This window comes from Trifolium pratense, linkage group LG7, assembly GCF_020283565.1.
Source record: "Trifolium pratense cultivar HEN17-A07 linkage group LG7, ARS_RC_1.1, whole genome shotgun sequence".
NCBI classification, from domain to species: domain Eukaryota; kingdom Viridiplantae; phylum Streptophyta; class Magnoliopsida; order Fabales; family Fabaceae; genus Trifolium; species Trifolium pratense.
The window spans coordinates 51,917,812-51,944,072 of NC_060065.1; the positions used below are offsets into that span (position 1 = coordinate 51,917,812).

Sequence of the window (26,261 nt, forward strand, 5' to 3'; positions counted from 1 at the left end):
AACAATTGGTTAATCTGGCCATGAAAACTTGGCCTACAAGCTTCCACATCAATAGTTGTCACATACTAATTTGAAACTACAGAAACTAAGGAGGTACACGAGTTTAGTTTTAAATTGTGATTTCCAAAATGATTCATTTTCAAAATATGAAAAAAGCCAATGAAACAAATAATAATATCAAATTAACGCACTTCTTTCCGTGATAAAGCATTTTCAAAGATATCATTAGGTCTAACGCAAGTGATTGGTGCGTAGTATGTGTAAGTGTTAAAAATCCAAAATATTGAGTTTTATTCATTCTCAAAAACAAATATTTCAAAGAAAAATATAAATATAAAAACAGTATATAAACTTAAAAATCAAGCAGAAAGTACCTTGTCAATAGTCAATAGAGAAAATGTAAACAAGCCTTGTATAATTTGAGTGATTAATTAAGGCTTGTTATTGGTTTTTTCCTTTCAGCATAAAAACAAGTAGATACATAATGTGGAATATTGAATGCATTAAGGCGTTTCAGTATCCTGCATAAAAACTAAGAAGTTGATTCAAAATCTGAGTATTGGTAGTGTACCACAGCTCAGGCGGAGACTAAGGTGCACAAGTTGTATCGGTGTGTGTGTCACTAATTATAACCGTTGGATATATTCATATTTAAAAAACAATTGAAATTTTAATAGGTCCAACGGTTATTATTGGTGGTGCACACAGATAATACCTGTGCATACTAGTTTCCACCTACAACTTATTCACCGTGGTATTTTGAGAAATTCCCACTCGGGTTCAGATACATCCTCTGACAAAGTTCGACATAAACTCTCGACGCGATCACCCTTTCCATTTTCATTGTTCCTATGCTTTAATGCAAGCTCTTCATACTCTTGCTTCCTTGTTGATTTCTTAGACAAAGAAAAGGGTTGCAGCCATTTTTTCTTCAAAGTCAAGCAAGTAACAATAAAGAAAAGAAATTAATACAAGTTTAACAGAATGTACTATGTACTAAAAAAAAGAGAGGGGAATGAGTATGTACCTCGCTAGTCTTGATATTAACCGTCGCATTGGGAAATAACGGAAGTTCGTCTCTGTTAATCAATACACAGGTTTCCTCAAGCTTCGATGCATTATCTCGTCGCCTGGTTTTATGGTCTTGCTCTGTAGTAACATCATCAATATCTGCTATAACATTAGAATCAATACCTGGATGAGACACAATGATTGTACTATAAGAACAATCTTCAGGCTGCATAGCTTTGACCATAGAGTACCCTACAAGAAAATTTATGCAATGATTATCAGAAGCAAAAACTTACCAAACATTAACTATGAGATAAAAATGAAACTATATCCAAGAAACACTGAAATACCAACCATATGGATCTTCAAATATGTCACTTGAGAAAGAACTCATATTTTTCTCTTCATCTGGTTCAACCGATACTGGAACGCCGTGGTTTTGTTCAGTACTGACTTTTTCAATTTCTTTGCAACAATCTCCTACAGATGCAAAGTCTGTTGCTTCACCAGAACCTGTCTTTGAAACAGTAGCTTCGTCATTTTGATTTGCATCGGAGATTTCACATGATTGTGATGAACCACGTGTATGTGTTTCCGATAAAGCGACTTCAGTAGCTGTCTTGGATGCAGACATCTTCCTATTTTGTTGATTTTCATCACTACAAACATTCGATTTAATATCTACGCCACAAACATGTGGCCTTGCGCGTGAGATAAAATTATTTGCTTTGACAAAATTGCCTGAATCGCGATTGATACTTGAGTCCTTGGTTGACTGCTTGGTATCAGCCTTTGCCGTTATTTTCTTTGAAACACGAAATGACTTCTTAGAGTTAGAGATACCAGAACCGGCACAGTGAGCTATAGGCAATACTGGGGCTGAACATGAAGATGGAGGAATTAAATCTTCCATGACATCTGAGTAGAAATTTCTAACACTTTCTCCGACAATCTGAATTTGATTCTCTAGGTACTGAACGGTTTCCTATCATCGAAAAAACAAAAGAACACAATTATAACAGAATGTTGATGTAAATCAAATGCAGGTTTATCGGTTCTACTGAGAGAGTGAGTTTGTAGTACACAACTAAGAAATCAAATGTACTGTGGAGCCATGAAATCAAATGCAGGTTTATCAGTTCAACTTATTTGACCCAAGGGTTAAAGGAGTTGAAGGATCAAGGGTTCAAACCCTTGTGAATGAGAAAATACCAATATAACAACTAATAAAGTAATATTTGTCTATCCGAAAAAAGGCAATCAAAGATTACAATAAATACGTATACGACAATTATAAGTGAAAATTTGTTTTCATGACTCCATAGTACATTCATTGTAATAATTTAAGCAGAAGCAATACTAACAATAACTATAGTGTTGGACCGGGAAGGGGGAGTTTCACTGGATTTGATCATCACATTGGGCATTGAGCAACCACACAAGTGACTTGACACCACACTTTCACACAAAACCTTGCATTAGGTTTCTGGGTCCTCTCACTAATAAAGTGCTCAACCTCAACTCTTCCAACCAATGTGAGACTTAACTCGCACTTGATAAGTCTCAACATATAGATAGATAGGATATATAAACAAATGATGAATACTTGCAGCTCTATTATTAGCTGTAAAAGAATTAAAATTGTAATCGTAGGTTTTCTATGATAGTATGGCATCTATAAAAACCTAACGAACATTGACATGTTTGTTATGCTATAAACGCTTCATTAAGTCGTTTAACCTTAAAGCAACGTTGTCAATTGCGAATTGCAGAAAATGGAGATTTTGTCAAATTTCGCTATGGTGCAATGCTACAACGCCACTCTAGCTGCTATTTGACAATATTTTGAACCAAATAACATATCGCAGAACAATAACTATATCGTCACTATAGCCACTATTTTACAACACTGCCTTAAAAAAGTATAGGATAGTATAACTACAACTGAAGACAAAGACACACCTCAACCATTGTAGATTCCACCTCGATGATCATATTCTCAAACTTCTGGTATATATTACCAAACCAAGCCATCATAACGCACTTGTTAGAATATTAGTTAGAGCAATCCAGTACTTGTATGTCCGATTTGAAGGCGGCGGTTCTATCTGCTTACCTAACGAAAAATCATTGAGGGAAATTCAACCAATATGCTTAATTGATGAATTTTTTTTTTACTTCTAAAGGTCTAAAAGTACACTGATCAGTGTTATAACAAAGACATAAAATCAATTGATCATGCCTAGTATAATATTTCTACATTTATATAGAGCAATCAAGTTATAATCAATTCTGGAGACAAAATCAATCGTCGTAACATGCCTAGTGGTCAGAAATTCCACGTGTAGGGTGGATAAGTGGGATGACCGGGGTTCGAACCCCAGCCCCTGCATATATAATGCAATGTCCCGCCAGTTGAGTTAAACTCATGTGTGCTCAATTATACTCCTCTAAAAGTGGAACCAACATATACACAAGGATTCTCTTTTCGTTAAATAAAACAAACAACATGTAAACTCCAAGTTTACTTGATCAAAATTTCCATAAACAAGAGAAGCAGGGAGATAATATAATTTTGCCTAAGAAAAGGTTACATACATAACATACACAAACACAAACATAAAAACAAGCTTGTTAACAAAAAACAAAACCCATTTAAAACATCGCTATAATATAATTGAAAGTGCAACAATAAAACCAATAATTGCATCAGAGAACAGAGTTTACTTGTTGGCTTTTGCAAGACAAACAGAGAAAAGAGAAGACTGAGCAAGTACAAAGTTTGTTGTAGAGTGAGAGGTGATGCTTACATTAGACATGTGGAATCGAAGTACTATATTTACCTTTTTGATGAAATCAATGAATGTTGTTCGTTCATTCACTCTATTTGGTGTTTTGTAGGTCCCATGATACATACCATCAATTTTTCACCTGTGGTTGTTTGTTTTTTCCTTGTAATCTTATCGGTTAAATATTTTTTGGTTAGGATATCTTTCTAAATTTTATCGGTCAATATTTCGATACACATCTTATTTATTTGGATAGGTGCTAATAAACTGCTGAGGTGAATAATTCTTTTTTTTTTTTTTTGAATTAAGGTGAATAATTCTGTTAAATTCACAAATTTATAGTGTTTATTAATTTTTGGATCTACTATACTTATCCAACTCAGGCCTTTTTATTTGTTTGTTACTTAAATTTAATTTCCATATGATCTAGGTCTGTTACTAAATATTTGTATTGGGCCGAAATTTCTGGTTTAAAATCAATATTTTTAAATTGATTCAATTTTTTTTTTTTTTGTTAATGATCTTGCTTTCTTATTTTTTATCCACCATCGAGAGTCGAGACCCACTTTAGAAAAACCAACTAAACCCTAATTACACTAAATGTAATTGAATATTTTTATCAACCCACTTGGGTTGGTTGGTTTGGTAGTATTGGCTTGGAACCTAGGAGTGTGTTCCTCTTTAAGGTCTCAGGTTCGATTCTCTCTGGTACCGATTTGGGTTGGCTAATTTAACTTCTTAAAAAAAAAAAAAATTGAATATTTTTATCACTAAATTATTTACTCTCTTTCTCTCTTCAAATGATAATCTCAAGTACTTGAGAGAATCCAAACTCTACAGCTGCTGCATCATGTTGCAGACTGCTGTGAAGTATCCATCCAACTTGAAACATACAAGGGAACAGATAAACAAGCACATAAACGCTGAATCCGGTTCATTGAACATAGCAGCATTCATCATATCAACAAAGCTATGAACTAATGAACCCCTGATTGATACCAAATAACTATTGAGGCATTGCCAAGCTATGAGAAATGTAAACAAGGCATAAAACTAAAGTGACTCGAGAGAAAGCAAAAGCTCTCATACCACTACTACTAGCCCGCAGTGCAACTAAGATAACCCACCAACCGATTAAACAAACATATATAGGTTGATTCTAAATGATATTTTGTAGGCTATGACATAATTCAATCTCCAAACTGAATCAGCAATCTGTGATATACCAGATAAACAAGGTATCCACAGTTCTGCATGTTTCCTAATCATCACAAATTCAAACTTTATAATGGATATGTATTTAAACAGCTGCTTGAAAATCACCAAAATCATCATCTACTACATCCTGTGTATTTTGGTTTCCAGCAGAATTTTTGTGTTCTGTTTCTGCTTTAACTGTTTTAGAGGTCTCAACTTCAGCAGTTTTCTCAAGGCTGAATTTTGTAGGCGAGTCTGTTGGAGACTTCTGCGGGGTAACAGGTGAACCTGGTGATGGAGGAGGTGGTGGTAACTTAATACATAGTACAGATTCTTTTTTCTCACTCTTTTCTTCCGAGGAGTTGTTTGCACCCTGCTCGAAAAACTTGGACTTCACATTGCCGCCACTTCTCTGCACACAAATAGGATAGTATTGAGATTGTGATGCTGAGAAAAAGAAAAGAAAGTCTCATGCAAAACAGAAGATGCAGATTTGCATACATTGTTCTTGATTTGCAGCACAAGAGTCTCTCCTTCTTTCAAACTATAATCAACTGAGGAGCTGTGCTGGTAATGTTGTTCCATCTCTTCTGCAGTTTTCTTTTTGTCCAGGTATCTTCAAAACAATTTAGGAAAAAGGGAAAAAATGAAAAGAAAGAAACAGCACAAGACCTTTACTATCTCTAAAGTCAACGTGAATAAAAAAATATGAAATAAAAATAGCCAGGTTTTGCAGACAGTAAAACTTTGTAAATCCAAAATATACTAGATGGAAGAGTACTTCATATGATCGTGCAAGGCAGCTTGGAAGTCATAAGCCTCTGTCCTTTCTCGGAATCCTATGCCAATAAAAGCATGCCGAAGACGGCCACCTGCATGATTTTTCAGTAATAAAGAAGATGAAAATTCATATGTAATACGAAATAGAGTGCAGACAAATATGGGATTAAATGGATAGAACTGTAAAAATTATGGATTTTAGATATAGAAAGTGAATTTTAGGCATTAAAGGAACAAAGAATCAATTTCCCTTGTATTATTACAGTAGATTATCCTAATAATAATATATATGAAAAGTAGGAGAGTACTAAGAATATGATATCAGTATGATTATGTTCTGAGAATTGATATTTTGACACAATTTGATCAAAAACATAAAGATTATGCTGTTAGGAATATCTATGATTGTTAAACACTATGTTCATTCACATATTCAGAAAGACTGAGGATTAGTTATTCCTATATTAGTCTCAAGAGTCAAGGCACTCAACTCTCAAACAAAAAATTTGATATTTCAATGTGCCCTGAGCCCTGAATTTTTTTGTTCATATTCATGCACACATTCAGAAGGACTGGAATCTAGGGGGGCACATTCAGAAGGACTAGAATCTAAGGGGGGTGTTTACTAAATTTTTTACTAATTTTACTTGCCACCAAGGAGATAATAGATCGTTGAAGTGAACAATTATATGCATTTTTTTGAAAACCATGAAAATATCAAAAACTTGTTTGCATTATTTTCATAAATGTATCATCCTTAGCTAGCATTTCATCTTCTTTCCATCACAATTGTTCGCTTTCAAGAGTCTCATATTTTCTTATTAGCAAGTTAAAATGAACACATATTTTAGAAAATGGAAATAAAAAAAGTTTTTGCAAAGTAAACGGGGCCTAGGATTTCCTATATCAATCTCATTTTGATATATTGATTTGTCCTTCTAGTATTTTGTTCTTTGGTGTTTCTTTCGAAAATTCAAGGATTACTTAAATAATAACGAAATATCACATCTATACTAGGGCTGAAGAGAACCACATTAATCAGATATATGATTGAAAGTAGGTTTCAAAAACCATTCACAAACAAGCCAAATTATCAATGAAGACAAAATAAACCATCCACAACTAATTATCGGTTTTGCTATATGCTTCATAACAAGCTAAGTTTTCATTCTATTTTGTTCAAATTGGAATAGAAACTAATTTAAGACAACTGCTCACAACATTGTTAGAGGATTTTGGAGCTAAATCAAACAGGTTCTAGTTATTTTATCATGCCCCGTTACCCCGTTCAACCTCGATCATGAGTAGTAAGATTATCAAGGGAAAAAGACTAGTAAGATGAACAATGTAGGTAAAACTTCTCACCTATGTTCTCTTCTATGCGAAGAACAAAATACCTGCATAAGATAAGTATAATTATTTTAGCATCTTATAGTACAAAAGGGATAATAACAACCAAAATCTATAAACAATTATGGAAAACCACCTGCTACTGTCAATAACAGGTTCCACAGGGTGCGGCTCTCCATTTCTTAAAAATGCCCGAGCATATAATTCACCTAGTTAAATATACTTCATTTAAGTAATAAAATCTAAAAAATAATTAACAGTATAGTCTAATTAAAGAAGATTTAATATAATCTTTACCCGTGTTCTTATCTTCTAGTTTTATGATGCATTCTTCTCCCTTGCTAACTACTTTCAATATCCCTTCCCATGTCCATTTGTTGACATCCCATTCATCAGCCCTGAAACAAACTTCACCGATATAAATGCTGAGCAATTACACACGTCCATAAACCGTAAAAGTTGAAAATCAATCTCATCACAACGAAAGCAGTTCCACTAAGGTTACAAAAGACGCACAATAAAACATAGAGTAAAGTAGCAAAAGCATTAAATGATTAAACAGAACAAAATTCCACAGTGAACACCGAAAACCATTGCTTCTATAACTTCAACATTATGCTTAATATGAACTAAAAAGCATGGTTTTAAGTAGCGGTCTGCATCCGCAATTGCAGTTGCAATATTGCTGATGCGATAGCCACCACAACCGTAACGCACCGTAATTACGGTGTGATTTTAAATCACGTGTACAGCTGCATCAAGAACCACATGAGACAATTTTGGTCATATTCGTTCAAATATTTTCACCAAAAATTAATCTTTATGAACCCCAAATCCTAATTTACGTCAAATCTAATGAATAATCTTATCATTAACGGTCGTCAACTGTATAATTTAGTCAACTGTATAATTTAAGCATCTTTCAACGAATATGTATGGAGAAAAATGAGATTCTATAGTGAGTAAATACTATAGTGGATAGTAATGCCACTTGATAGTGTCTATAAAAACTTAAAACTATTTCACACCACAACAGCTGCAATGACCGCAATCGCAATAACCACATCCACGACGCAATTTAAAACCATGCTAAAAAGATCTCAAGCACAACCGATCATAAGCTATAATTTGCAATTGATCACAAACCTATAAGAAGCTGCAGTCATTCTTGGAGGTATCTGCATAAACAATAAAACCCCATTAGCTTGACACCAAAGAAAAATCGAATTTCAAGCCCAATATCATCACTAACAGTAAATTAAACTTTTTATTATAAAAAACATAAAAAGGGTGCCACCATAATATTGATTCTGTGCACTACCATTGTTAATTAAATTAATCAAAATCAAGATTTGAATTTCCAGATTCTTATCACATACCATTGTCAAAATCAAATTTTGAAACAAACCCATTAACAAGAATCGCACTTACTATGTAGACATAACACTCGGGCACTTGAAAGAGAACGAGTTCTATGGGTTCAGTATCTTCAATTTCGTTCCCAATTTTCTCAATGTCGGGTTTGATCTCCTCTTTCTTCATGATCCAGAAACAGAAAAAGATTGCGAATCCGATGGGAGGAAGGATAAAAGCGATCTGGATTTCAGAAAGTGTGGATTTGAGGAAGAATTTTGGAAATGAAGAATCGAATTTTGGTGAATTAGGGTTTGGTAGATTTTGGTTGAAGAAAGAAAGAAAGAGAAATGGTTTGTGTGTGCTTTGATTCCTACTCAGGAAGGAGATGAAGCTGCACCGAAGCGATTCTGCATTAAAACAATGACCACCGTTTGATTCGATCACGTTTGAGATCGGACGGTTTGAAATGAAGGGTTCGGTTCTTAGATTGTGACAGTGATTGCTATATATTGCTTTGGTTTCAAGTCAAAGAAGGACCATGATGGAATGCAGTTAAAATGTTATTGCAGTCGTACAGTTAGGCATCATTAACTGTTGATTAAGATCGGACGCTTCTGATTTAAGAATATTTTTAGAATTATTAAATGAAAATAAGATTAACTTATTTTCTAGAACGTCCGATCTTGATCCAACAGTCAAAACTGTGGTGATTAGATGATTGCACAGAAAAATCAACTGCATCTAATTCAAACCCAGAGCACCCCTACCAAAAAATAAAAACAAAACTATGATAGCCTATAGTAATAAGCACATAATAAGATAGAATATGCATAATAAAGCTAAGAATAAGATGGAATATGCTCTAGAAATTTGGAGTTTCATATCATACAAGTAAATTGGTGCATTTTAAAAAAAAAAAATTGGGGCATATTTGCAAAAATATTCCACACACCAATCAAGAATCGAACTCAAGATTAGATAATTAAGTAGTTAAGAGACTCAAATATCTAACACATGTACCACAATTAGGATACATCATTAGTGCTAAGTTTTTTTTTTTGAATGTATAGTGCTAAGTTAACAGAGTTGGGATCCTCTCCATTTTCTATTGTTTCCATTTCTTCCATTACCAAAGTTTTTAAATGTTTTTGGGTATATAAATGATATTTGGACCCACTTAATGTCACACTTTTACATTTATATTTTCAAAACTATATAATAATGGAGGAAATGAAAATAATTGGAAATGGAGAGGATCCTAACTCAAGTTAACATAAGTTTAACTGTATGTTTGGTTCCACTTCCTAGATGGGCTAAAATTGATTCTAAATGTGTAAAATTAATTTTGATGTGTCTGATTTCTTTAGAGTAGAATTGACTCTGCCTCCAGAATTCACTCTAATTGAAGCCAGAAATTATAGCTTTAGCTTATGATCCAAGAATTGATTTTTACATTCAATTTTTGTTCAACTCACTTTTACATAAATGTATTCAAACATAAATATGAAATTAACATCGCAAGAGTTATCCACCGATAAGTAACAGGAACACAAAGCATTGTATAGCATAAGTCAATTAATTAATACTCAAGAAAAGTTATGTCAACATAAATTTCTCTCTAAACAAAGGACAATATATCATAGAATGAGTTCATTCATTTGGTCAAAGGTTAAAAAGTACATGTTTGGATTCATGGTGAATTTGACAAATCATAGCGAGTCACTTTGATTTTGTGTAGCTTTTGCAAAATCATTGTGGCTCACCATAATTTCATCAAACTCAGTGTGATACCAAACATGCACTTAGATCAGTTATCAATCTAGCTATCTATAAAAGCTCCCCAACACATGTACAACCCAAGTTCACAATAATACCAAAACAAAAAAGTTTTTATAAGAAATCTCCTAAAGATGAAGAACTGAATATAGAAATCCTTCTTCTCTTTCTAGTTTCTAAAACACCTTGTGAAACAGAAAATCTATCAAGTACAGATCTAAGAGCTTGATGAACCGATCCAGCAAGAAACTGTCGATACTCAGCATCTTCGAACTTCTGTTCTTTGCAGCTAATTATGACAAACACATTCTTCATTCTACCTTCTAAAGTTGCAATCTCAGCCCTTATTATCATAAGCTGAAGTGCATCAAGTGCTTGTCTTATATCAGACAATAAACCTGGTTTGTAATCACAACATAGCGATGCCACAATTGAATAAGGAAAACCATTTAAGCCACCTTCTTGTGATTCAACTCTTATCTCATCATTGTCTTTTGGTATCATTAATCCTTCACTTGCTTGTGCTGCATTTGTTTTCAGCTCTTTCAAATGTGTAATAACTTCAGCTAGTAAGGATGCTTTGTCCAACTAAGTTCAAAAAGTAGACAGAAAAACTTCAGATTATAACATGTTTGTTTGTAGTGACATGAGTTTCATGATTCAAAGTATATGCATAACTAAGTTGAGTTAAAAATTAGATGAAAATTATCAATTGAAGCGACATTGATTGTCATTTTACAACTGTCGCCGGGGAGACTTGAACTATGTCTCTTAAGGTCAAACTCATACTTAGTTCTTACTATCAAAATTAAGTTATTTTGTTCCCTTCTTTTAGGGAAGAAAATCGAACTCGAGTCCCCGAAGATCAAAAACTACATTATCAAAAAAAGGAACAAGACTCCAAAATTGAGTAAAATGGCTCAACTCATACATGGATACGAAAATTTAGCCATTCATTACCTGATCTCCACGGTTTAAGAAGTATCACTTATATAAGCACTTGCTATCAATGTAGTCAGGTTCTCGCACCGGGTCTTAGGTTCTTACGATCCTACGAGCTCGTGAATGCCACCGAGCTTAGAACCCATGGAGGTTCTTTTCTTGACCTGTCTGTAGTCAGGTTCTCGCACCGGGTCATAGGTTCTTACGATCCTAGAGGCTTTTTTGACCTGAGCTCTAGACGGCGCCGTCGCCGTCGTGAACCTCGCCGGCTGTTGGTGTATGTTTGTTCTCACCCCTCTCTCACTTTCGTTCACCCTCTCTCACTTTCAACCATCTCTTTCACTCAAACCTCTGTCCTCACTGAAACCTTATGGACTAATCTCTTTCACTCTCAAGTTTCAACCCTCTGTTTTCACTTTTTTAACCCTACTGTTGCTTCTTCTAACCCTCTATTATGAACTTATGAACATTTGGAATGATGTCTATGAAATATTAATGAAGTATGTTTATTTTGTTCATGTATTATATTTTTCTTCGTGTTTATGTGTATATGTATATGTATATATGTGAAGTTACAATTTACCCTTAAGTAGGATCTTACGAATCGAGCTACGATCCCGATCTTACGATTCTCAAACAACCTACCGATCCTACGTAGGATCTCGAACCTGACTACATTGCTTGCTATGATAAGCGCTTAATTAATCAGTTTATTCAAACAGGACTATTCTATCATTCCAATGGCCATAAAAGAGGACAAAACAAATAAATAAAGCATTATTTAGCCTTTGAAGCTACCATTTTGTTTTATGACCAATTAAACAAGACCACTTGCTAAGGTCAATAATAAAAATAATAATCGCAAGCTATGAAGCACAACAAGTAGAGAACTACACGCCACTATCATTGGCAAGTAATAGACACATGTAATAAAAATTTGTTTTTGGTCTTAACCTTCTGGTTTTCAGGGAAACGGCCCTAGTAATCCAGAGTTCAGCGAAAAAATAAGTAGAATAGACCAAAAATCATTCTAGTCAGGATTCAATCTCGGATTCTTCCTAATGATTCGTAATCATTTGAATAAATGAAAGTGGTCGAAACTCGAAAGTAATCACATGCATCATTGTCATAACTACATCAGAAATTAACCAAACAAATTATATGTACATTTCACAATAATTAACCATCCAAAAAGAAATCTTTCCCCTCAAACATTTCAATTCAATCATAACAAAACTGTTTTCAACATGGCCAAAATAAAAATAATCAAAAACTAAAAATAAAAATTAAACTAACCTTATTAGCACCTGGAATAACACTACGAAGAGTATCAAGATGTGAATTAATTCTTGCTCTTCTTCTCCTCTCAGCTTCACTATGATTCTTCAAAGCTTCAATACTTCTCTCAGGTGAAACACCCTTTCGTTCCATTTTCACAGCAGCTTCAACAAGTTCTCCTCTTTCTCTATCCAAAACAAGAGAAGAAGAAGAAGAAGATAAACCATACCCATTTCCCATTACACCTTGGAAACAACTATCATTGATTCTAGTTGAAGAAAAATCATCCATTTCCATTGAAAAATGAAAAACACCACAGTTCCCAAGAGGGTTATGTAAAGAAAATCAGAAAAGAGACACAATATGTTTTGGAAACAAGACACAAAGAAAGACAACGTTGGAAGAAGAAGATGATGTAAAAGTTGTTTTGTTTGTGTGTTTTGGGACAAATGAAATGATGAAAAGAAAAAGGGTTGTTGTTAATTTGTCATGTTGGGGTTGGAGTGTATATGGAAAGAAAATATGCAATGAAAAGTGAAGTGTGTGTCAGATATGATATGATGATAGTGAGTTTGTTGGTGAGATCCAGAGAGTAGTGCTGCTGCTGTTGTTGTTACTGTTTATATTGTTGGTTGCTGTGCTGCTGCTTCTGCTAAAGATTGTTTCTTATGGGGTGGGGGACTACATCCACACACATTTTATATACCATACCTTCTCTCTTTTCTTTTCACATTTTTCTTTTTTGGTTTGGGTCTATTCTCTCGTCAAGTGTTTTTAGTTTCCTTTCGATTATAGTTACGAAGATTAAAATGTAGTCATTTATACCAAGTTCAGTGTTAATCACCACTGAACCAACCCATATTTCTTTTCATATTTAAATTAAGCCAACTTTACTTGCATTATATTCGTCTAGGTGGAATTGAATTCGGATCTTTTGAGTCAAATCTCGAGGTAGAGTTTTGTAGATAGAAAAGAAAATGAAGTTTGAGGGATAATCGGTAATCCTATTATAAAGTGATCGGTTAGGTTTTTTGATAAAGATCTATACAGACCTTATTATTAATTATAATATATTTGCCGTTTAATATGTTTACTCGTGCACCAATCAACTAATTGATTTAAACAAAAATTGGGAATTTTTTATTTTTTTTTTAAGATAACATAGGTGATTGTTAGAATTTCAAAAATGTGTAACCAAAAAAAAAATCAAAAATGCATTACGATGGTCTATCTTAGTTATTGTCTTAAATTGAGTCAAAAAAAAAAAGTTATTGTCTTAAATTTAAAATTAGTAAAAACTTTGTACACATTATAAATTCAAGTTTTTGTTTGATGCAAATTGAAGATAAATTTAAATTCTATTCTAATATGATCTTTCTTAGTCACACTCAATCTTATAGATTTTCTCTCTTTATGTATAGTTCCAACCCTTGATTGATCGATGAGTCTTTCACTATTTGTCAATACAAATAGTTAGTCAAACTTTGATTAAAACTTTTCATAATTTTTAGACATCATTTTGTTGCTGAATTTTTTTTATAAATGTTTCATATTTCTGACTTTTGGTAAATGAAATATTCTAATTAAGGAGAGACTTTTATTTTTTAACAATTATTCTGAGAGATTTCATTGTCATATTTATATACACTTGTAAAAATTGAGTAGAATATGTTTAAAAAATTATGTCACCTATGATATTTATGTATGAATGCTAAATTGTGCAAAATACCAATCTCTCGTTTATATGAAAATGAAACTATCTCAAATGCACAAAGGTTTGGAGTAAGGAATTTAATTTTGTCATCTATTCATTCTTATCCCCTATTGAGTAGCGGATATCCCAAAAATATCCTACCATCGGAAGTGTAAAATGGAAAACGCATAGGGCACGCGAGAAATCGGTAGGGTGGCAGAAATAAATCTACTAAATAGACAAAAGAAAAGCTCAAAATATTCACAACATTTAGTAGAAAATGGTCTGATAGTGTTAAGAAGTCTCACGTCGATTGTGAGATGACCTTGACAAGTATTTATAAGCAAGTGGCAATCCTCCTTACAAACCGGTTTTATAAGAATGAGTTAGACCTCATACTCATTTCTAAGAGATGGTAGAATAATTCTAATCAACTTTGGAGTCAATGTCCACATTTTAATCTATGGAGTAGTATTTGAAAACTTTACCTTATTGTAAACTAACACACATGGTAAAACTATTTCCAACAGAAAACTGAAATCAGACTTCAATTAAAACAAGGAAAATGCTAAATAGTGTCTCGGGGCACTGTTTAAGGAAGCAAATATAGTAATATGACATTGAACTTTGTGCAGTCAACGTCTCGAAAGTCTAAAAAGTATTATTTTCAATTTAAAAATTTTCTTTTTTGGTTTCCTTAACCAGTGCCCCGGGGCACCGGTTAGCATAACCCTTCAAACAAATCTGTGGAGTCGAGAGTGCTGAAAATTCACTGTTTTGATGGTTTTGTCGTAATTAATATCACCAAATCAACCTTTTTGGAACTGAATAATAGCTGTCCATACACATCACGAGTGGTGCTTCATTTATGATGTTGAATAATGACAAGTACATTTTTTAGCACATTTTGTGGGAAACTTAGGTATGAGTTCAAAGTCTTTGAGGAATATAATTACAACCAATTGCTTGCCATTAATATTCAATGTAGGTTTGCCGTTTGCATTAGCATTTGCATTAATAGTTGGAATTTCTAGTTAATCTTTTTTTTTGTCAAGTAGTTTAATGGTTAGAAAATTCACCTTAAAGATGAATAAGTGAATTGTCCCAGGTTCGAACTCGAGCTCCTGCACATATAGTATGATGTCCCTATCAACTGAGTTAAGCTTACGATGACTAGTTTTATGTTTGAATTGACACTAATTTGCCAAAAATATGATGGTCAAGTGATTTTGTTAAAACACAGAGGTTTAGTAAAATTGCGGTAGCTCGGGCCTTAATTCTACCAACAATCTCATCTTTCCAAATATTTCATCTGTCCCAAAATATAAACAAAAGTTAGTCAACAAAAATGAATGTATTTAATTCAAATCTTTAATCAAATTTATTAAGTTTCTTTAACTCGTTTTTGTTTATATTTAAGGAGGGTGGGAGTACATATTAAGTGTATATTTAAATTGACCATAAAATTAATTTGCAATGAAATTAACATAATGAACTACGATAATTATGTTTTTCGGCACGTGTAGTGCAGACTACACGTGAAAGAAGCCTTCAGCGGGAAGGTTTAAGTGCAACATTAATACATCATTCAATTCAAATAGCAATAAAGTCAGAATTGACATGTATTAGAGATGAAAATGGTCATTTTGTGTTGGCAAAAACATAGTGGTTGTCGCATATATGTGCAGTTCACGTGAGAGAGACTCTTGGACTATTATCGACGCTTAAATGGGTCCATGAACTATTATTGGGACCGATTGATTTTGAGTTAGACACAAAAATTGGTGTTGACAATTTTTCTTATTAAATCTACGATGCTACGGAATTCTTCATCATTGTAAATTTTTTTTCTTCTTCTTAACAACCACTGTTTATATTATATTGTAATTATAATAATCACATATGAACAAAAGATAGACGGGCAACGAGCTGCGCCACTAAACCTTTTTGGATACAAAAATCCAAACTTTGAACAACTACATCGACCTCAACCTCGACCTCGACAACACAACATTACTATGCATGACATTTTAACCTCTATTTAAATATTTGTTTTCCCCTTATTATAACCACTCTAGTGTCAAGTCTATTAGAAAATAAGCGAATGAAGTTATTCACGCTTTATCTAAGACGGCCACATTTCTAACTAGTTTTCATTTTCAATGTACAAAACATAAAATAATAAAATGTTATAAAAAAAATATCTTTAAAAAAATCACAATTCACCCTACACGATATATTCAAACCACACCGCACATTCAAACATAAACAACTTGGTTTTCTTAATTACCACAATTTGCGTTTGCGTCTGTAACGCATATACTAGACATGGATTTTATTTTCATTACTTAAAAACAAAATTTAGATTTCTTTTTTTTGTAGTTATCCTACGTAGTGATTTGTGGGGGAATGTGTTTAGGCTATTCATATAATTTTTTAATGACTTAAAGAAAATATAAACTTTATAAGTTAGGCAAAGGCCAATTTTGAATGGCAGGCACCTTTAGGCTAGAGTCACCTAATCACTTTTTTAATAAGCTAATTAGCCCTGTGCCAATAATTTTCCTTTGACAATAGAATAGTAATCCATTATACACGTCAATGACGGTGACACAAAATACAGTTTTATTTGAACAAAGGCCACTTAGATTCACACTACTTTTATATTTTACAATAATGACAAAAAGGTTTCTTTTTCTCTCTTGGGTATCTTGATCCTTCTAGTGGTGGTCCATTACAACAAATAAGAATTTGAATGTGTTGTTGCATGCTCTATTAAGGATAATTCAATTGCTATTTATTAAGAATGTTAGTGATAGAAGTTCGAATTTTAGATTCTCTAGTTTATTTTAATTTGGAAGAAATTTTTATAATGTTATAAATATGAATATAAAAATTTATTTAAAAATATAAAGTGTATATATAAATTGACTTTAAAAGTAATGAGTAAAAGTGATGATAGAAAAATATTTTGAGACCACAATTTAAAATATTTTTAAGGATAAAAAATTATTTAACTTTAAATCTTTAATTTATATAACACACTTTTGGAGTAACAATAAATGTTATAAGAAATCATAGATTTGAATTGTGATCCTTTTTAAATTTGTATTATTATTTATTATATAACTCAAGACAATATTTCTTTTAATAGTTTAATTAACAAGGATTAGAGAACTCTTGATAGAAGAAATAGTATTAAAGCAAATACGGAGGAATTGTAAAAGCAATAACTAAAATGTAAATGTATTAGAACATTCTGGATAGTTAGAACACGATTAATAAATATGAGAACTCTGAAAATATTTAGTTAGTTGATTAATGTGAGTGTGTGTTTCAAGAGTGGGGAAGATATAAGAGTAAGAGAAATAGCTAGCACACACAAAAGTTATTATGGTTCATCCAAGGTGGACTAATCTAGTCCTCACAAACTTGTGAGATTTTTCACTAAGACGTTCAGCTCATAACCTTTTGCTTAGCATCACCTTATCTGATCACCATTGGATCAAATACATTTTAATTTGTATTCTTGAGCCTCAACAGACTTACAAACTACTTTTCTTCACTCGGAAAGACTTTTACAAAATTACTTAATTTATCATGAAAGAAAGATTTGAGAAGAGTTACAACGAGTATAATGATTTTTTTGGAAATTTGGTTTCTCCCAGCTCGTGAATGAGAGTGATTAATAGCAAACTAAACTATTTGTTTTTCACAAATATATTGATCAAACTTTGAGCTTGCTTTGATGAAGACTTTGTGTAGCTTTTGATGAATTCTTTGAGTAAACTCTTGGTTTATTCATTATGAACAAGTGCCAAGAGGGGAGCGTGTTTAAAAATCAAATCCGTTAGACACATCCCTTGTGTGTTTGCTATTTTGCTATGAATAGTGGATTATGGTTGTAGTATACAGGACCCTCTCAGAGTATTTAGAGGTCCCGAGCAAAAAATAAAAATGGACCCCTTATAAAAACATAATTTTTTTTATTAAAAATAACATAATATATATAAATTGTAAACAATTTCAATAACATAAAAAATAATCATTCATTGTTGTGACTAATAAAAAAAAGGTCATATTGTAATCAATATCATCAAAATAGTACATTTTAGCTACTTAAAAAAAGCCTCCTTCTAGTATTTTTTGAAGCAAATTCATCAACCAAGTCTTCATATTGTATATTCGGTGAAGGGAGGATGAGAAAGACGCTGACATGAAGTAACGTGATGAAAGCGAAAGACGTGAAACTGTGAAATAGAAAGATGCGTGCTGCCTTGCCTTGAGATTTCTTTTTTGTTGGTCTAATTATGCTTTGCTGGGCTATTATTGTTGCTGGCCCATTATTGTTGCTACTTAAACCCCTCAATATTACTACCTATTACCAAAATGTTTTTTTTTTCAGGCCCCTTTTTTTTGTGGCCATGTGCTGGAGGCCTGGTAGCCTGGCCCAAAACCGGCCCTGGTAGTATAGTGCATTATGATTGCTGGATAATTGAGCGTAGCACACAACTCATCCATAGTGAAGGAGATATTTCTATCATGTAAGTTGCAAAGCTTGCAAGTGGGAATTTCCACATATGTTAATTCCTTTATGATTCATCCATAATAGCATAACTTCACTGTCATTTTCTCTCAGTATGTGTTAGATATGCTACACCCTTATCCAATACATTATTTTATGCATTGGACAAAAATCTAGCATATCTCACACATACCAAGAAAAAAGACGGATAAGACATGCTTAAAATACATTATATATGAATGAAAAAATCTCTAAGTAAATTAAAAAACTCTAAATAATTTATCAATTTGCAAAGCCAAGAAACCTTGATTTATCAATGGATCCGAATTCTCTCCTTCTAAAGTCTATACATCAGTCTTTCAACCATATAAATAGGTCGTTAGATATATTCTACAGATGATATAGAAAAACAATAAATGTGGTGAAATAAAAACTTGATACAGAAGAAAAACCAATTAACACCAAATTCACATTAATTGCATACCTGGGGGGAGTTTAGAATATGGGCAAGTGAATTTGCTACTAATCAAATTAACATGATATGAATCAAGTCATACGCTATACAAAAATATATATATGAGGTGAGAATGGATCCTCTTCAGTGTGATTTTTACTGGAGGAAATAATGTTTAGATCTTGACCTTCCATCTCTTTTTTTATACCATGGTCAACTTGCAACAAAAAAAACTTGTGGCCAGAATTTCACTGGATCCACTTTACAATGGAGAGATCCTCTCTGAGGCACCTATCAAGCCTCTCCTTTCCGTTTGGGGCCAACCAAAGACGAGAATCATTATTGCAAGAATTATGGACATTTCAACATGTTTAGAATACATAGTAATATTAGATACGATGATTTTTAATACATGTTTTAGAATACGATAATATTGAATCAAATCAACATAATTTTGATTTGAATGCTCATGTTGATTATTTACACAAAAGTCATACGCTATATCATTTGTTTTGGTGCGTGTGTTTCAATAGGGTGTTTTTTTTTTGAGTTCTTTGTTAATTTACGGTATCAATAAAAATAATGCATTTTATATTAATATTTTAATATAATTAATAAAAATAAATCAATGGTATTTTAGAAGAATAAAACTTATATGCATTGTTTTAAGTGCAATTTTTCCTGTTCCTCTTACAAAAAGGTAGTTTTTTTATATTTTTTAATTTAAAAGAAAAAAAAGAAAACTGTTTTTAAACAATAATAATCACCTTCATGTATCTAGCACAGTAAGAACTGTGTATAAGGTGGTGTACATAAGTTTGGTCCATTTTAGAATTAGAACCCGGATCATACCGCAAGTACAACCTCCAACATGATATTAAGAAGAATTCTTGCAACAAGAAAAAAAAGAAAAGAAAAACCAAAACAAATATATAGTGTATGACTTCGGTGTACCATAGATTTTGATTCATATCATATTGGTTTGGTTTCTTTCACTTGTTCAACTTATCCTCTCTCAATTGTCAAAAAAAAAAAAAAAAAAAACTTCTCACTCTCCCAAATTAGGAAACTTACCAATTAATGTGGATTTGATGCCTTTTTTTTTTTGTTATAATATCAGATTTTGATTTCACCATATTTATTGTATTTCAATATCACTCGTAAGACATATCTAACGACATACGTAAATGATTTAGAGACTGATGTAGAGGTTTTAGAATGAGAAGATTCAAGTTCTTTATGAATTTATACTCTTTTCGTATTATTATCATATACTCCCTCCGGTCTTATATATAAGGAACACATTGAGAAAAACACACATACCAAGGAAACTTATTTTTTTTATTAAAAATTCTAAAATATTATATGTTATTCCAAAATTAACCTTGGGAATATGTTTGTGTAATTAATGCATAACATTGAAATAAGTTGCATTTTATACAATTTAATAAGGGTATACAAGAGATTATCTATTTAATAAAGAATAAATTTAAAGAGTGTTTCTTATAAAAATGACCAAATTTTTTTTCTAAAATGTTCCTTATATATAGGACCGGAGGGAGTAGTATTTATTTAGAGATTCTTTTGTCATTTTTAATTTTTTTATTAATTTCATTCTAATTAGATAGATCAAGGTATCAATATCATTCTAATTAATTTCATTCTAATTAGATAGATCAAGGTATTAATTTTTTTTATTACTATATTATCGTCCAAAAATTCAACTATGTCATTATAAAAAAATAAAATAAAATCCAAATATGTCACCTAACCCAGTGCAGTTTAGCACACACCCCCCAGTGCAAGTTAGCACACTCCCCCCCAGTGCAAGTTAGCACACACCCCTAAGCGCAGGTTAAAACGCTGAACAAAAATTTCGCAATAGCCTCTTTCGTTTCCAAACAGCTACTTCCTTCCTCCTCCGATAATGGCGGCCACCACGTCGTGTTCTCAGGCTATCTCCGCCACCTCTGAAATCAAAACCAAACCGATCACTACCAGAAGCTTTCCCATCACCAACCTCGCACTCCAATCTTCCAAACTCACTTCCAAAACCCTAACTCTTCGCCGATCCACCGGCATCGTCGCCTCATCCCTCTCCTCTCGCACGGTGTCAGTGCCAGCGATCCAAATCCCCGCCTCACTCGATTTCAACACGTCGCTTTTCAAGAAAGAAAAAGTCAACCTCGCCGGACACGAAGAGGTTCTCTCTCTCTCTCTCCCTCTCTCATTTTTTCAGATTTTGAACGTTAAACTTATTTTAATCATTGTTTTGATAATAATTAATTGCAGTTTATCGTGAGAGGTGGCAGAGATTTATTCCATTTGTTGCCAGATGCTTTCAAAGGGATTAAGCAGATTGGTGTTATCGGCTGGGGATCACAGGTGATTTTTTTCATTACTCTCAATGCTATAATAATATGTTAAACCAATACTATAACTTAATGTTATATTTAATATGAATCCAATATACTCAGAAATGTTACACCGTTCAATAACGTTTTAACTAATATAAAGTTTACAAAATCTACCGTTGGATTGAAAGTTTATATCATATAGATCATTCATATAAATTTTTATAGAAATCTAAAATCATTTGATATGTTATCGGACTCATCCAGATTAACGGTGTAAATGCTTAATATATATATATTTTTTTATTTTAAAATGGTATGGCTTAATGTTAATATTTGTTTTGTTGTTAGTTGAAAATGCATATTTTGATATGATTGTTAAGTTGGTGTTGTAATTATCAGGGACCGGCTCAAGCTCAAAACCTAAGGGACTCACTTGTTGAAGCAAATTCTGATATTGTGGTTAAGGTGTGTGATTATGGTTCTAGTTTTGTTTGTTTGTTCTATGTTACTGTCTTTTATGGAGATGGATTTTTGTTAGTTACTGCGTCATACAGTTTTCAATCTCAATTGTTCGATTTGAATCAGTGGCACAAATTGTTTAAAAGTGTTTTTTGTTATTTGTAAAATGAGCCGTTTGATATCAAATTAACGACTAAGATTGTTTACTGTGTGTGAATGTGTGCATGCATTTCTTATGGCAGGAATCTGGATCCGTCTTTTGTAGTTTTTGTGTATATGCTGTAATTGTTTATGAGGGGAATGCTGTTGATTATAGTTCTAGTTTTGTTTGTTTGTTCTATGTTACTGTCTTTTATGGAGATGGATTTTTGTTAGTTACTGCGTCATACAGTTTTCAATCTCAATTGTTCGATTTGAATCAGTGGCACAAATTGTTTAAAAGTGTTTTTTGTTATTTGTAAAATGAGCCGTTTGATATCAAATTAACGACTAAGATTGTTTACTGTGTGTGAATGTGTGCATGCATTTCTTATGGCAGGAATCTGGATCCGTCTTTTGTAGTTTTTGTGTATATGCTGTAATTGTTTATGAGGGGAATGCTGTTGATTATAGTTCTAGTTTTGTTTGTTTGTTCTATGTTACTGTCTTTTATGGAGATGGATTTTTGTTAGTTACTGCGTCATACAGTTTTCAATCTCAATTGTTTGATTTGAATCAGGGGCATAAATTGTTTAAAAGTGTTTTTTGTTATTTGTAAAATGAGCCATTTGATATCAAATTAACGACTAAGATTGTTTACTGTGTGTGAATGTGTGCATGCATTTCTTATGGCAGTAATCTGGATCCGTCTTTTGTAGTTTTTGTGTATATGCTGTAATTGTTTATGAGGGGAATGCTGTTGAAATATGTTTGTGTTTTTTTTTGCTAAAATGCAGGTTGGACTGAGGAAAGGTTCTAGTTCCTTTGCTGAAGCACGAGATGCTGGGTTTTCTGAAGAAAATGGGACTCTGGGTGACATATGGGAAACTATCTCGGGCAGTGATCTTGTGTTGCTTTTGATTTCTGATTCTGCTCAGGTTAATCACTCCTGGAATATATGCACTTATTTTTGTTCTTATATTGTTCTTTAAGTCTGTATTTATATTCTGATTCATCTCTCGTCTGTGTTACTAATACTTTTAATCATTGGTTTCTGTGATAGCAAACAATGTGACGCACTGACACTAATTATATGATCTTTACATTAGTGACAATAATGCATTTTTCTTATTATTAATATATCTATGTGCATGGTGAAATCATAAGTTTTACAAAACTTATTGTTAGATGCACATGTTGGAATTCTGGGTTAATTTCAGCTACAATAATAATATGTATCCAGATGTTGTTTGAATTAAGTGCTTAGATGTTATTGACTTATTGTCGATCTAGCCTCTACTGCTGCCTCCAACACTATTGTCATCATCCTGTCTCCACCATTTCCGCTACCCATTGGTATCACATGTAATACTGCCACATTATTGCTACTCCTGCTTATCCTGTTACCATAAACTTATGGCTTGCCACCATCAACCTCCACTACCATCCTCTCTCTCTCTCTCTCTCTCTCTCTCTCTCTCTATATATATATATATATATATATATATATATATATATATTGAAAATATACTATATATAGCATTTTCTCTTATAACCATGAATCTTAATACACTAATTCATTAAACAATATCATGCTATTTGTTTTTTTGAAGTTTAACTTGATTCTAATGAAAGGCTTTGAGTGCCATTTGACTTGGTTTGAAAGATGTGTTGGTGTTGTGGTGCTCGTTTGCCGTAACATTCAAACATATTGCATATGCCGTGGACATTTATGATTCAAATCAATTTTTGTCAATACAAATGACAAAATATGTTGCGTTTCCAATGATTTTGCAGTTTTCTAGTAATTCTTTGGTCTACTTTAGTGTCCAATATAGAAAGTTCTAATATTTTTATTTATGATGATGCAGGCAGATAATTATGAAAAGATATTTTCGCACATGAAGCCAAACAGCATCCTTGGGCTGTCCCATGGGTTTCTTCTCGGGCATTTACAGTCTTTGGGACTTGATTTTCCGAAGAACATTAGTGTAATTGCTGTGTGCCCAAAAGGTATGGGTCCATCTGTGAGGAGGCTGTATGTACAAGGCAAAGAGATAAACGGGGCTGGAATTAATTCAAGTTTTGCAGTCCACCAAGTAACCTATCATTTTCTCCCCCTCAGCTTCTCCGAACTTTGCTTCTTTTGAGTGTCTCTTGCCCCTATGTTGATTGATTAATTTATTTTGCTTTGTGTGCAGGATGTGGATGGAAGAGCTACTGATGTTGCTTTAGGGTGGTCTGTTGCTCTTGGTTCTCCATTCACTTTTGCCACTACCTTGGAGCAGGAATACAAAAGTGATATCTTTGGGGAGAGAGGTAAGAACTTTCTGCATTGTTTTGTTTATTGTCATTGATGACTTAATATATAATTACTGCTTTTGTGACTTATAGGCATTTTACTTGGCGCTGTTCATGGAATTGTGGAATCCTTATTTAGGAGATACACTGAAAATGGAATGGCCGAAGATCTGGCTTATAAAAACACCGTTGAGAGTATAACAGGAATTATATCTAAAACCATCTCCACTAAGGTTGTATTTTCATGCTCATCTAGCATAAAATTATCTTCTTATTGCCTCCCCGAGTCTGACATAATCTCTTGCACATTTTATTTGTATAGGGAATGCTAGCTGTATACAATGCTTTATCGGAAGATGGGAAAAAGGAATTTGAGAAAGCTTACAGTGCTGCTTTTTATCCCTGCATGGAAATTTTGTACGAGTGCTACGAGGATGTAGCCAGTGGCAGTGAGATTCGTAGTGTTGTTCTGGCTGGGCGTCGATTTTATGTAAGGGCATGTTTATTTTCTGTGAATAGTAAATTATTAAATAATTTAGTTTTTACTACGAACTTTAAATTGTACTTGTGTATTGCAGGAGAAAGAAGGTCTACCTGCATTTCCCATGGGTAAAATTGATCAGACCCGCATGTGGAAGGTTGGTGAGCGTGTCCGATCTACAAGACCAGCAGGTGATCAAGGCCCACTATATCCTTTTACAGCTGGTGTCTTTGTGGCATTGATGATGGCCCAGGTATCGTTAGATGGTTTTATTGAAATTAGGGTTTTAACTTTACATTTCCTAGTGATGAAGGATGAGATTTAACATTGTTGGTAAGGCAAGTTGAGCATAGAATTAACTATTCGTTTTAATTTGTGATTACAAAATTTCCAGATTGAGGTCTTGAGACGAAAAGGACATTCCTACTCTGAAATCATTAACGAGAGTCTTATTGAGGCGGTTGATTCTTTGAATCCATTCATGCATGCTCGAGGTGTTTCTTTCATGGTCGACAATTGTTCAACCACTGCTAGGTTGGGTTCAAGGAAATGGGCTCCACGATTTGATTACATCCTAACCCAACAAACCTTTGTAGCAGTGGACAATGATGCACCTATTAACGGTGACCTAATCAGCAACTTCATATCAGACCCAGTGCATGGTGCCATTGAAGTTTGTGCTGAATTGAGACCTACAGTAGACATTTCTGTGCCAGCTGATGCAGACTTTGTTCGACCAGAGTTGCGCCAATCCAACAATTAGAACACGAAGCAAATATGGCGTTTACTCTGCCAAATATTTACTGATTGCTCAGTAGAATAGTTTTCTTCTTAGTTCTGTTTTCCCTGTTCTGTTTTTATGACCGAGTGCTAGTATGCATGTTGTATTACGATTTTATAGTTGTAGTTTGTAACACTAAGTAATGCAAACTAGGAATGTTGGTCGATGTCCTATTTAATATTAGTTTAAGTTAATAAAGCATGCCGCACAAGTTTAAGGCGGATTATTAATATTATAAATGCAAGATAAAGTATTTCATTTAATAAATCTGATGTGTGTGCCCCATTTTGTTCTGAAGTGTTGAACTTCTGAAGATGACATTGATGTGTCTCTGCAGAAAACTTATGCTGAGCAGTTAAGAGTCTTAAATTTCGATCTAAACAATCGAATAGAGATTTTCAGTGTTGCTTGATGATAAATTGAACCTTTCAAGTCCAGCTGGTATACTTGATGACTTAAATACCACAATGTTATGCAGGTGGACCATTGTACTATATATAATAGGTATATTGCCTTCTTGGTAGGGTCTAGTTGGATTCTAAACCAGATTATCTCTGTTGCGCTAATTTGCCCCTTAGCATGTAAAATATAAT

At 33.2% G+C, this 26,261-nt stretch overlaps 4 protein-coding genes across 6 annotated transcripts; 1 reads left to right on the top strand and 3 right to left on the bottom strand.

Annotated features, from left to right (window-relative positions):
- Positions 1-415: 415 nt before the first annotated feature.
- Positions 416-3,949, bottom strand: LOC123897686. 3 transcript variants are annotated; one of them, XM_045948421.1, is made up of 5 exons: positions 3,855-3,949; positions 2,974-3,127; positions 1,366-1,996; positions 1,028-1,263; positions 416-929 (listed from the first exon to the last, which is right to left on the bottom strand). In XM_045948421.1, the coding sequence occupies exons 2-5, from the start codon at positions 3,046-3,048 to the stop codon at positions 747-749; spliced, it is 1,125 nt and encodes a 374-aa protein (XP_045804377.1). In that variant the 5' UTR covers positions 3,049-3,127; positions 3,855-3,949; the 3' UTR covers positions 416-746. The 3 variants fall into 3 exon arrangements, with proteins under 3 accessions (XP_045804377.1, XP_045804378.1, XP_045804376.1); XM_045948422.1 differs by having other exon boundaries at positions 3,739-3,879; XM_045948420.1 differs by having other exon boundaries at positions 3,822-3,872.
- An 826-nt stretch (positions 3,950-4,775) lies between these two features.
- LOC123897687 (NECAP-like protein CG9132) lies at positions 4,776-8,955 on the bottom strand. The gene is made up of 8 exons (XM_045948423.1): positions 8,559-8,955; positions 8,274-8,305; positions 7,425-7,525; positions 7,264-7,336; positions 7,143-7,174; positions 5,779-5,869; positions 5,499-5,613; positions 4,776-5,409 (listed from the first exon to the last, which is right to left on the bottom strand). Exons 1-8 carry the CDS (start codon positions 8,667-8,669, stop codon positions 5,101-5,103), a joined length of 864 nt encoding a protein of 287 aa, XP_045804379.1. The 5' UTR covers positions 8,670-8,955; the 3' UTR covers positions 4,776-5,100.
- Positions 8,956-10,062: 1,107 nt separating this feature from the next.
- Positions 10,063-13,407, bottom strand: LOC123899461 (transcription factor bHLH30-like). Its single transcript, XM_045950595.1, has 2 exons — positions 12,498-13,407; positions 10,063-10,847 (listed from the first exon to the last, which is right to left on the bottom strand). Exons 1-2 carry the CDS (start codon positions 12,774-12,776, stop codon positions 10,374-10,376), a joined length of 753 nt encoding a protein of 250 aa, XP_045806551.1. The 5' UTR covers positions 12,777-13,407; the 3' UTR covers positions 10,063-10,373.
- Positions 13,408-20,916: 7,509 nt separating this feature from the next.
- Positions 20,917-25,898, top strand: LOC123893953 (ketol-acid reductoisomerase, chloroplastic-like). Its single transcript, XM_045943794.1, has 10 exons — positions 20,917-21,354; positions 21,444-21,536; positions 21,908-21,973; positions 22,903-23,043; positions 23,977-24,204; positions 24,307-24,424; positions 24,500-24,639; positions 24,729-24,896; positions 24,985-25,140; positions 25,282-25,898. Exons 1-10 carry the CDS (start codon positions 21,079-21,081, stop codon positions 25,648-25,650), a joined length of 1,755 nt encoding a protein of 584 aa, XP_045799750.1. The 5' UTR covers positions 20,917-21,078; the 3' UTR covers positions 25,651-25,898.
- Positions 25,899-26,261: the final 363 nt, after the last annotated feature.

What these genes read in the sequence shown, in the direction of transcription:
- LOC123899461 (XM_045950595.1), bottom strand. Translation starts at nt 12,776, where the DNA reads ATGGAAATGGATGATTTTTCTTCAACTAGAATCAATGATAGTTGTTTC. An exon ending in TTATTCCAGGTGCTAATAAG is followed by an intron (nt 10,848 to 12,497) that starts GTTAGTTTAATT and finishes TTTTGAACTTAG; the next exon opens with TTGGACAAAGCATCCTTACT.
- LOC123897686 (XM_045948421.1), bottom strand. Translation starts at nt 3,048, where the DNA reads ATGATGGCTTGGTTTGGTAATATATACCAGAAGTTTGAGAATATGATC. An exon ending in TGGAATCTACAATGGTTGAG is followed by an intron (nt 1,997 to 2,973) that starts GTGTGTCTTTGT and finishes TTTCGATGATAG; the next exon opens with GAAACCGTTCAGTACCTAGA. An exon ending in CATATTTGAAGATCCATATG is followed by an intron (nt 1,264 to 1,365) that starts GTTGGTATTTCA and finishes ATTTTCTTGTAG; the next exon opens with GGTACTCTATGGTCAAAGCT.
- LOC123897687 (XM_045948423.1), bottom strand. Translation starts at nt 8,669, where the DNA reads ATGAAGAAAGAGGAGATCAAACCCGACATTGAGAAAATTGGGAACGAA. An exon ending in CCTGTTATTGACAGTAGCAG is followed by an intron (nt 7,175 to 7,263) that starts GTGGTTTTCCAT and finishes TATCTTATGCAG; the next exon opens with GTATTTTGTTCTTCGCATAG. An exon ending in TGCTGCAAATCAAGAACAAT is followed by an intron (nt 5,410 to 5,498) that starts GTATGCAAATCT and finishes ATTTGTGTGCAG; the next exon opens with AGAAGTGGCGGCAATGTGAA.
- LOC123893953 (XM_045943794.1), top strand. Translation starts at nt 21,079, where the DNA reads ATGGCGGCCACCACGTCGTGTTCTCAGGCTATCTCCGCCACCTCTGAA. An exon ending in CTAAAACCATCTCCACTAAG is followed by an intron (nt 24,640 to 24,728) that starts GTTGTATTTTCA and finishes TTATTTGTATAG; the next exon opens with GGAATGCTAGCTGTATACAA. An exon ending in TGGCATTGATGATGGCCCAG is followed by an intron (nt 25,141 to 25,281) that starts GTATCGTTAGAT and finishes CAAAATTTCCAG; the next exon opens with ATTGAGGTCTTGAGACGAAA.